Source organism: Condylura cristata, unplaced genomic scaffold (assembly GCF_000260355.1).
Source record: "Condylura cristata isolate star-nosed mole 26May11 unplaced genomic scaffold, ConCri1.0 scaffold00028, whole genome shotgun sequence".
NCBI classification, from domain to species: Eukaryota; Metazoa; Chordata; class Mammalia; order Eulipotyphla; family Talpidae; genus Condylura; species Condylura cristata.
In genome coordinates this window covers 13,572,651-13,583,755 of record NW_004567129.1, presented here as the reverse complement: position 1 = coordinate 13,583,755, position 11,105 = coordinate 13,572,651, and the positions used below count along the sequence as shown (strand labels likewise).

Sequence of the window (11,105 nt, the reverse complement as noted above, 5' to 3'; positions counted from 1 at the left end):
CTTTCTTTCTTTCTTTCTTTCTTTCTTCAGAGCTGGAGTACAGGTCAGAGGTGCATGGGTGTTGAGAGGATTCACCAGAGAGTGAGGAGCAGAACAGGCCGACTGATGAAGCACACTGCTGAGGGGAGCAGTGGGCAGGTCATGAGAGGTCTCCCACGCCATGTGGTCACCTCCGGGGTGGGGATCGAACTTATGCTGAAGTGGCTTCAGCTTTTAGTGCTGTGCTTTAACCTGCTGCGCCACCAGGGAGGACCCTGGTTCTGTTTCTTAATGATTATTTAAGGTTTTGTCATACTGTTCAGGTCCATTTCCATTTTGTGTTCCTCACAGATAGCATAGAAACTTAATGGGATTGTTTTCCTGAGTGTCCTGGGCTCTGTTTGACCTACCCTATTGGCCAGTTTCTGTTGTACCACATTTCAGGATCCAACAGCAGGAGGAGGTAGATGCAATAGTACTCTTGGTACTAAAGGCCTTACAGAGAAGAAGGTCATCCTCCTCAGTTTTCGATGCTACCCTTGCGCAACTCCTAGAGACTGGAGCTTGGGAAAATGAAGAGTAGGAGGGTTAAAAAAAAAAGAAGAAGAAGAAATTACCCCCATTTTCTGAACTAGGAGACCATTAGCTAACCTCACTTATTAGCACTCCCACATTCTTTTTTTCTTGTCAGTAGATCAAACTGCATTCTGGATGTCTAGCAACCCCTCCAAAATGAGTAGTAAAACAGCATGTTATTTCATACATAAATAACTTGTCCTCCCAAAATTTAATATTCTCTTCTGAAAGTGGTGGTGGATAGATTAAGGCATTTTCTCTGTAATAAAATATAAAAAATTAGGCCAAGAAAGAGAACTGAAATAATTACACAGCATTTGATTTATATCTGTTCCAGGTAAGCTTTAAAAGAGACTAATATAAGACAACTTGGAAGTCTAATTATAACAAAAACAAATTTTAATAATCTAGCCAAATTTCATTATGTGATGCTGTTAAAAAGGTCAAGTAGGTTCTCCCTGATGGCACAGCCAGTTAGAGTACAGCACTGTGGAGCTCTCCACAGCCACCACCTTGTCAGTTTGATCCCCTACCAGGGAGGTGACCCACATGGCATGGTAGACCTCTTCTGTCTAATCCATTGCTCCCCTCAGCAGTGGAATTCAGTCATCTACCTGTTCTGCTCCCTACTCTGTCTCTGGTGAATCCTTTTACGCCCCCACACCTTTGTCCTGTACCCCAGTTCTTGTATGCATAAATAAATAAATGTTTAAAAAATAGAAGATGAGGAGTATAAAAACACTTCCTATTTGGGGAAGAATAATCAGATTTTTTAAAGCACTTATTGAGATAAATTTCATATGCCATAAAATTAGCCCATAAGAGGTATAAAATAAAGTTTAGTGCATTTTAGTATATTGAGAGTTTTATAATAATCATCACTATCTAATTTAAAAGGTTTTATCATTATCATCATAAATTAAAGATTTCAAAACTGCAGGCAGTCAATACCTCTTCCATAGCACCTGCTAGCCTTTTTCTACCTTTATAGATTTGCCTGTTATGAACAATTTATATAAATGGAGTCATATATATTTGGCCATTTGTGTCATGGCCATTTGTGTCTGGTGACTCAGTTACTTAAGAGAATGTTTTCAAGGTTCATCTATGTTGGAGTGTGTGTCAGTATTTCACTTCTCTTTAAAGACCAAATAATACTCCATTGTAGAAATATAACACTTTATTTAACCAGTCATCAGACATTTGGGTGGCTTCTTCTATCTTTTGGCTTTTTTGAATAATACTGTTGTGAACATCTGTGTACCTTTGTGTGGGCATGTGTTTTTGTTCTCTTGAATACAGATGGTGAATATTGCTATGTGATGTGGCTACTCTGTGTTTAACCTTAGAGTAGCTACCTGAATTTTCCAAAGTGGCTGTACCATTTTACATTCCTACTGGCATGTGTAAGAGATCCAGTTTACATCCTCACCAACACCTTCCTTTGGCTTTTATAATAGTCACCTGGTGGGTGACACTAGTTTCTTACTGTGGTTTTGATATGCATTTATCTAATAACTAACAAGGATAGTTATTAGAAAAGTATTTCTTTGGAAAAATATTTCTTGAAATCTTTGCCTATTTTTTAACTAGGTTGTTTTTTTTTATTGTTGAATTGTAATACAAGAAAATGTATCCTTTATTCCTTACAGGTCTCAGATGATTTGCAGATACATGATTTGCAACTATTGTCTCCTATGAATCTTCCCATTTAACATTTTACATTTTCTTGAAGGGGTCTGTTAAAGTACATTTTAAAAATTTTTTGATGGGGTCCCCTCCTGGTGGCACAACGGGTTGGGGCGCAGCACTGCAAGCTGGCCACAGCTGCTTCAGTGCAGGTTTGGTCCCTGGTTCCAGAGGTGACCCACATGGCGTGGCAGACCTCTCCTGGCCAGCCAGCTGCTCCCTTCAGCAGTGTACTTCGTTTGTCTGCCTGTTCTGCTCCCCACTTTGTCTCTGGTGAAGCATCTCACTGCCCCTGCGCCTCTGGCTTGTACCCCAGTTCTGTATGAATAAATAAATCTTAAAAAAAAATAAGATAAATAAAAAAGAAAAATTTTTTGATGCAAGTTTTGATGAGTTATACATTTTTTGGCTTGTTTTTTTCCATTTGTACTTCTTGTGTCACTATCTGAGAAGCCAATGCCTAATCTCCTATTTACTGCGTCCTGTGTTTTCTTCTAAAAGTTTTATAGTTTTAATAGTTATATTTATGTCTATGATCCATTTTGAATTTTCATATAAGATGTGAGGTTAGGAATCCAAATTCAGACTTTTGTGTGTGGAGATTTAGTTGTTCCAGCACTGTTTGTTTGACAAAACTTTTCTTTCTTTATTGAGTTGTTCTGGCATCCTTGTGGAAAATCAGTGTTCGTAAATGTATGGGTGTATTCATGAATTCTCAATTCTACTTCATTGCGCTATGTCTACCCTTTTGCTAGTTCTTTATATGTTAGTATCTTACTTTGTAGTGACTTTTGAAATTGGAAAATGTAAGTCTTCCAGTTTTATTTATTTTTTCTCCCAAGATTATTTGGGCTAGTTGATGTTCATTGGATTTTTAAAATTTAATGTATTTCTTTATTTTACTTAATTCTTCATTTTGCACATTTTTTTCATTTCAGTTATAATCCCTGTGGAAAGGATGTCTTTTGGATTTCTATATGAATTTTAGGATTAGATTGTCAGTTTTTGTCAGGATGCAGCTGGAATTTTGAGGGGGGTTGCATCTGTAAATAGTTTGCTTTCTTATAGTAGTTGGGTCTTCCAACCGTGGACATTAGATGTTTTTCCATTTATTTAGGTCTTCTTAATTTCTTTAAATTATGTTTTGTAGCTTTCATTGCACTACTTTCACTGTACTCTTTTTGATGCCATTGTCAATGCAGTTTTCTTAATTTCATTTATGAAATTCCTAGTGCATAGAAATACAGTTGCTTTTTAAAGTCTTATATCCTGCAACCTTGCTAAACTCATTTATTAGTTATAAAAGTTTTTTTCATGAATGGGCTTACTTATAATTTACCATATATAAGATCATATCAATTGTGAATAGAGTTAGTTTAACTTCTTTCCAATCTAGTATTGTTTTTAAGATGGACAGGACATCCGCTGGGCTAAACATTTAGCAGGTAGTTGTTTCATGGAACAAAACTAAGGGAAGATTTGGGCAGGAATAGAAATTTGAGGGCCATGATTGACATGTGAAAAGTGTAGTGTTTTGGACGAAGCCAGATTGAAGCAAATTAATTTAATGGGAGGTGAGGTAACAGAGATAACTAATACAGAACTACAATGAGAAGAAGAGTGCTGCAGAAGAGTAAAATTATAGAATTTCTATCAAAGTCTCAAAGGTACTTGAGCTGGTTCATTTGACACTGCACCTCCCCGAACACCAGCTGTACAGCTCATTGTAGCAGGGCTGAGGCTGGGCTCTCCTTTCTGACCAATCTTCTTTCATCAGGCTTCCCACTCTGCTGAAGGGTCCAGATTTAATCCTTTCTGTGATCTATCCTTGGCCCTCTGTATTAGAATTTTTATTGGTGGGTATATCTTAACATTCTGCAATTTAAACTCATTTTTTATTTTTTTAGATTTATTTATTTATACATGCAAGCACTGGCAGATAGGTCAGAGGTGCAGGGGGTGAAGGGATTCACCAGAGACAGAGTGGGGAGCAGAACAGATAGATTGAACAAAATACATTGCTGAGTGGAGAAGTGGGTGAAACAGGAGAGGCCTGTTGAGATATATTGGTCCCCTCCCTGCCTGGGGTTTGAATTCCTGCTAGCTTCATAGTACTGCACCACCAGGGAGGATCCTAGGGAATCATTTAATTAAAGGTATTCAAAGTTGAGGCTAGGAGGATATGGAAAAAAACTCGAGTGCCTTTGAGGCTTTGATAGAAACAATAAAGATTGAGTTAGAATGAGAAAAGAAAAGAACCAAACTCTCCAAGGAAAGTGGAATTTATACCCTAGGTGAAAGGGCTATCCTAAAGTAAGAGAAGCAAGCTCTCTCATATATCTAGTGTTAACACACAAAATTTTAGTAAATACTTATAAAACCTGTAAGTATTCTAGCCCTTTCCCGCATATTATATATGGGGAATAAATAGTTTAAAGGTGAAAGAGATGGCCCGAAGTTCCAGGAGCAATTAGGCAGTAATATCTAGATTACAGCCCAGTTTTCTGAAATTCTGGGTTTTTTCTTTTTTTTTTTTTTTTTGGCATTTGCACCACATCACACAACTACTGCTCCTGTTGTTTCTGTGTAGAATTATTTGGTTTTTTTTTTAGTGTGCTTTTATCAAGAACATCTCGTCTGTTGTAATGTGCTGCTTTTGTTCACAACATCTCATTTACATAAAGACTTCTAGTGGGGAGGAGGGTGCTAACAGAAAAAGAAACTTTTGCTTGTAGTTAACTTCTGCCACCATGATTGCTATAGTTGATTGAAATATCAGCCATAAGCTTTTCCTCATTAGAAAGACTTGGGGAGGGTAGTATACAGAACTAGAATACTTATTATTAATTTCTCCCTTTTAAAATAGGTTAATAAAACTTGATAGTGATGTGACTTATTCCATATATGCCTTTTGAGCTGAAAAATGTGCTTTGTATTTCTCATTTGTTAACTTAATTTTTTACAAGAGTCCTCCGAAGGAAGATACTTAAGATCCAAATTCTATAAATAAGGAAAGTTAGGCTCAGGGGGATTAAATAGTTGAATGAAACAAGGGTCAGGTTGCACACTGAAGCTTGAATGTCTGACTGTCATGCCCATGATAATACTGTATGTAAGCAGTGTGGCTATTGAGAGAGGGTGAACAGTGGAATTCAAAATAAAGCCTCACTCTACACCAAAATTCATGGGTACCTCCATTGTTTAACTTCAGTTATAGATGCACATTTTAGGAATGAGAACTTACTTTGTAATACATAGCTTGGTCACTTTGCAGAATGTTGACACATGATACTTCTTTTTCCTTTTCAATATTCTTATACTACTTTAATGGTGGCTCTTGAAATACTATTTCCTTTTCAGAAAAACCATGCCAGATGGATCATCTGGATCGAATTCTTCTGTCTGGCATCTATAATGTACGCAAGGGAAAGACCCAGCTGCATAAGTGGGCTGAACGCCTAGTTGTTCTCTGTGGCACCTGTCTCATCGTTTCCTCAGTGAAGGATTGTCAAACTGGGAAGATGCACATTTTGCCTCTGGTTGGGGGAAAGGTAAAACTTACAAGGATAAATTGTTCTTTATTTGAGCATCTTTTTTTTTTTTTTTTTTTTTTATGCATGCAAGAACTAGGGCACAGGCCAGAGGTGTGAATGGGTGAGAGATTCACTAGAGACTGAGTAGGGAGCAGAACAGGCAGATCCACTAAAACACACTGCTGGGGGAGGAGTGGGAGAGACAGGAAAGGTCTGCTGTACCATGTGGGTCAGCTTCCTGGCCAGAGATAGGACTTCGTGCTGCAGTGGCTTCAGACAGCCCCACAGCACTAAGCCCTAACACTTTGTACCACCAGAAAGGCCCCCATTTGAGCATCTTAATTAAGAAACACCACATATCCTTTTCAAAGAAGTCAATGTATTATTAAAGATTACATCACCAAGTAGATTTTTTGAGTTTTAGGTTTATTTTTTTAATGTTTATTTATTTTTTTAAAAAAGTTTATTTTATGTATGTGTCCATACAAGAACTGGGGTATAAGCCAGAGTTGTGGGATGGGCTGGGGAGAGGATTCATCAGAGACAGAGTGGGGAGCAGATTGACTGAAATACACTGCTGAGGGGAATCAGCAGGTGGGATCAGAGAGGTCTGCTGCTTCATGGCCGGGGATTGAACTCATGTTGCAGTGGCTGCGGATAGTTTCAGAGTGTTGAGATTTAATCCCTTGCGCCATGAGAGAGGCTCCCATGAGAGAGTTTTAGGCTTAAATAAACTGATTTAGGCTAACTGAAGCATAAAACAGATTTATTTATATTACATACTCTCTGGAAGTCTGCCCATATCACAGATTCTGCTGTCTTTTGAAGACTCTGCTGCCTTTTTTCTTGGGCACTGGTTTCATGGGTAACATCAAGAGTAGACAAAGTGTGCTACCATTAGAGGCTACAGAACTTAGAAGTAGCTTTCAGTACCCTTCACAAATAGATGTTTTCTAGTGAATTACATTCAGCCATAAATCGTTGGTTAAAAAAGAGGGGAGTCAGTTCAGGACTGGATCAGCCGCTCCATAATGCTCTGGGGAACCTAGGTACCTGCTTTCCGGAAAACCATTTAGAGCACATACTTGCCAGTTTGAAAAGTAAAGGTTTTTCTTCAATTAAAGACAAACACAAGTGTTAAGATTGAAAGTATACCAAGTAGAATAAATAGAAATAAATGAAAGAACTTAGACATGAAGGGCAAAGGAACTTCCACAGAGAAAACCTACAAAAATGACAAGCTAATAACAGTCTTCTTTTCATCAATAATATATATGCTAGGAGAATATTTGAAAAAATGCTGAAAGAAAATTAACATTAATCTATATATTATATCCAGCTAAATTATCTTACAGACTGTTAAACCAATACATCCTTACTGAATGAACTGAAGGATATAATGTCCCAAAAATGACCTCCCCCTGTAAATAAAACACACAGGAAAGCAAATTCAGAGGTGAAATGTGAGATATAAGAAATAATGATGAGGCCCTCCCTGGTGGCGCAGCGGGTTAAAGCACAGCACTGAAAATCTAAAGCCGCTTCCGCATGAGTTCGATTCCCGTCTGCCCCAGAGGTGACCACATGGTGCGGCAGACCTCTCCTGACCCGCCCGCTGCTCCCCTCAGCAGTGTACTTTGTCGATCTGCCTGTTCTGCTCCCCACTCTGTCTCTGGTGAAGCCTCTCACCGCCCCTGAGCCTCTGACCTGTACCCCAGTTCTGTATGCACAAATAAATAAATCTTTAAGAAAAAAAAAAAGAAATAATGATGAGTGTAAACATTGATAAAATATGGTGGTAAATTTAATATTGATTGTAGTAATTTTCAAATATTTTTTATATTTAAAAATGCTAAGGGTATCCTGAATAAGATAATGGTGTGTTCAGTAAGGACAGTGGGATCCACTTTTGGCATAAGAGAATAGAAACATTAAAAAACTTTAAACTTTATTAGAAAGATGGTTAATTATGAATTTAAAAATATAAAAGATAACTACTAAAAGTAGAGGTAAAGAATATATATATAAAACTTTAACACAACTAAGTCATGAAAAACAGAAAAATGTTAAGTAATTAGGATGGCAAATTGTGATATCACAGTATTTCTGATTCTAAAATTGTTATTTAAAATCCCACTGATAACTACTTTATAAAAGACAAACTTAAAACATAGAAAAGAAGGTAGAATATGAAATGACGAGAAAGTAGTAACCAAAACAAAATTGGTGTGGTTCTATTAATATGTGAAACATTTATATGACAGTTTAAAATGGAACCAAGGATTTATATTCAGACTGTTACACTCTATACTAAAGAAGATATACAAATGGCACATAAACATATGAAAAGATTTTCAGGGTCACTAACCATTAAAGATACACAAATTAAAGTCATATACCTCAAGAGTGACAAAAATTGAAGGACTGATGAATACCAAGCCTAGCAAAGACAATGTCTTTTGCTTTTTGATAAAATTTTTTTTTTTAGTGGTTCTGGTTTTCTCCCCTCTACAGGTAGAAGAAGTAAAGCGAAGGCAGTACTCTCTTGCATTCAGCTCAGCAGGAGCCCAAGCTCAGACCTATCACGTCAGCTTTGAGAGTTTAGCCGAGTACCAGAGATGGCAACGACAGGCATCCAAGGTGATAAGCTGTCAAACATCTGCTGTGGAGATAAGCATATAGAAGCCCAATAGAAAAGTATTTTGAATTGTACTTACTCTCAAGAGTTATAATTTTTTTGTGCATATTAATCTAAATTTCTCTGAGTCTTAATTAAATCAAAATTCCTCCAGTTTCTTAACTTGCTATTTATATGTGCATAATATAGAATATTTTCAAAAGTGTTTTCAGATGCATTTACTCTTACACCACCTCTGTGAGGAAGATAGAACATTTTTTTTCTTTTTATTGAGGTAATACCAGGTTCTAGGTATACATTTTATACCCCCAGTAGCTGTGTGTGTGCATCATACCACATCCACCAACAACTAATTGGCCTTCTACCTATTTCATCCCCTTCCATTTCCCCTGGCAGCCATCTAAGCTTTTGCTTTTGTTTTATTTGTTCAACTTTCTTTTTTCTTTTACTCCACAAATGAGTGAAATCATACAGTATTTGTCTTTTTCCTTCTGACTTAGCATAATTTCAAGTTCCATCATGTTGTTGGAAATGGCAAGATTTCATCCTCTTTCATGACTGAGTAGTATTCCATTGTGTTTATATACTACATTTTTATCCATTCACCCATAGAAAGAGAGAGCTTTATAGGAATTAAGACACAATCAGATACGGCCCTTGAAGGAAGAGGTTCACATAACTTTTCTGGAACAATATTCCATGAGAGATGGATCCTTTCCTTACTTGTGGCCTAATTCTTTGCCTTTGTATGTTTAGCACAGGCTTGATGAACCTTCTGAATTTAAACTTATTATTGGGACAAGATCTATAATGCTTTCACAAATTTACTCCTGTTATTCTTATGTGCTGAAAATAATTAACCTTTTAGCATAATTTCTTACTTTTTTAGCCATTCAAGATGAACTACTCTAAAATTGTATTTGCAGCTCACATTTTCTTGTCTTCCTAGCCAGCTTTGCAGAATGTTAGCACTATTTTTTTGGTAGTGCTAAATAGCTGAATAAGGGATTGTTTCAGTGTAATGACATGCCATCAAAGCATGAATGACTTTTCTAGTGATATTTTGTTTGGATTTACAGACCTATTTTCTCAACCATGCTTTGTTAGTATAGACCATGTTTTTGTTTTATTGAATTTTCTGCAGTTATATGATGGCGTCAGTAAAAAATAAATAAAACTAGTTTCAATTTTAAGTAGTTATTCCATTATCCTGCCCTTATAAAGAGAAGTTATTATTTTTGGTACCCACTTGGATGCTGAGCGGTATGCTTTGTGCTTGGTTATTTAATTTTATCCTTACAACAGATGAAGAATGTACACTGATAAGTTGTAAAGCCCATGTGCCTTTTGATATCATAGTGTCCCCAAAGCTTTATATAGTCATTTTGAATTATCTAAGCATTGCTTCTTATGTGAAATTATGTTAACTGTCTATCTTTATTATTTTTTTCTTTTACTTATAGATTGTATAGCTTGTCCCTTTGTGTGTTTAAGCAGCTTATTGTTTTAGGAGAAAGTAAAAATCAATTGGTATTTATAAATGAGCAATTGGATCTCATTGTCTTTCCTTTCCAATGTTGTTAGTCATGCATTTTTGTATAAATACCATTGTTCCAATGCTCAGTGAGAGACTTGAAGTATAATGCCCCTTGGCTTTTCTTTTTAACCTTCAGGTGGTGTCTCAGCGAATGAGTTCTGTTGATCTCTCCTGTTACAGCCTTGAGGAGGTTCCTGAACATCTTTTCTACAGTCAAGATATCACCTACCTCAACTTGCGACACAACTTCATGCAATCAGAAAGACCAGGGGGCCTTGACACTCTCTACAAGTATGTGGAGAATTGGTTTCCTGACTAATTATCATTGGATAGTAGTCAGTGTCTTAGTGGTTTGTGGCTGTGAGTAAGCATGTTTACCATCGTTATTTATACATACGAGAACTGTGGTGTAGGCCAGAGGTGTGGGGGGTGAGGATTCACCGGAGACAGTAATAAGGGTAAAGATTTCAAGCATATCAAATATGCTTACTAGAAAAGAGTTGTAGCACTAGGAATATTTTTTCCTTATATTCTATCTTCTGTAAAAAGAATTCCCGTGACAAGAGACCTGGTTTTTTATGTATAGACTAGGTGTTAGTCATTATCTTAGACTTTATGTCAAGTACAGTGTTTGGCATGTAGTGAGAGCTAAGTAAATATTTGTGGAACACATCTAAATAACCGACATTTAAATAGGTCACTTTGTTATCCAATAGAATAAGTTGTTCCTTTGCTGTTTAGATTTTCTCAACTGAAGGGTCTGAACTTGTCTCATAATAAACTCGGGCTGTTTCCTGTATCATTATGTGAGATTTCTACCTTGACTGAACTCAACCTTTCCTGTAATGGCTTCTACGACCTGCCCAGTCAGATCAGCAGTTTACTAAAGTAAGTATCTATCTTTCACAAATTCATCTTTTCCCTTATAGATGTAGGGATTTGTCTGACATTTGGAATGAAAGTAGCACCTTGAGCTTCTACAGGGAAATAAATCGTGTAATTGTAATAGCTCTTGTCAGCAGCAGTGACTTGCCTGCAGTAGTGATTAGTCTATAACTCACCAGCAAAGGATCTGTTTTTGCTATTGGAGGACTTCATGTAAGTTATTTAGGAGTCTTTTATTAAGTCTCTATAGGTAGACTTAGACATTTTA

The 11,105-nt window shown here is 36.8% G+C and overlaps 1 protein-coding gene across 1 annotated transcript in view; it reads left to right on the top strand.

The window, feature by feature from the left end:
• Nucleotides 1-11,105, top strand: part of PHLPP2 (PH domain and leucine rich repeat protein phosphatase 2) — a 62,812-nt gene that overhangs the window by 21,920 nt on the left and 29,787 nt on the right. Inside the window, exons 3-6 of the mRNA XM_004690404.2 lie at nucleotides 5,605-5,795; nucleotides 8,292-8,417; nucleotides 10,089-10,243; nucleotides 10,694-10,840. Coding sequence (XP_004690461.1) covers nucleotides 5,605-5,795; nucleotides 8,292-8,417; nucleotides 10,089-10,243; nucleotides 10,694-10,840 — 619 coding nt within the window. The remainder of the gene's footprint in view (nucleotides 1-5,604; nucleotides 5,796-8,291; nucleotides 8,418-10,088; nucleotides 10,244-10,693; nucleotides 10,841-11,105) is intronic.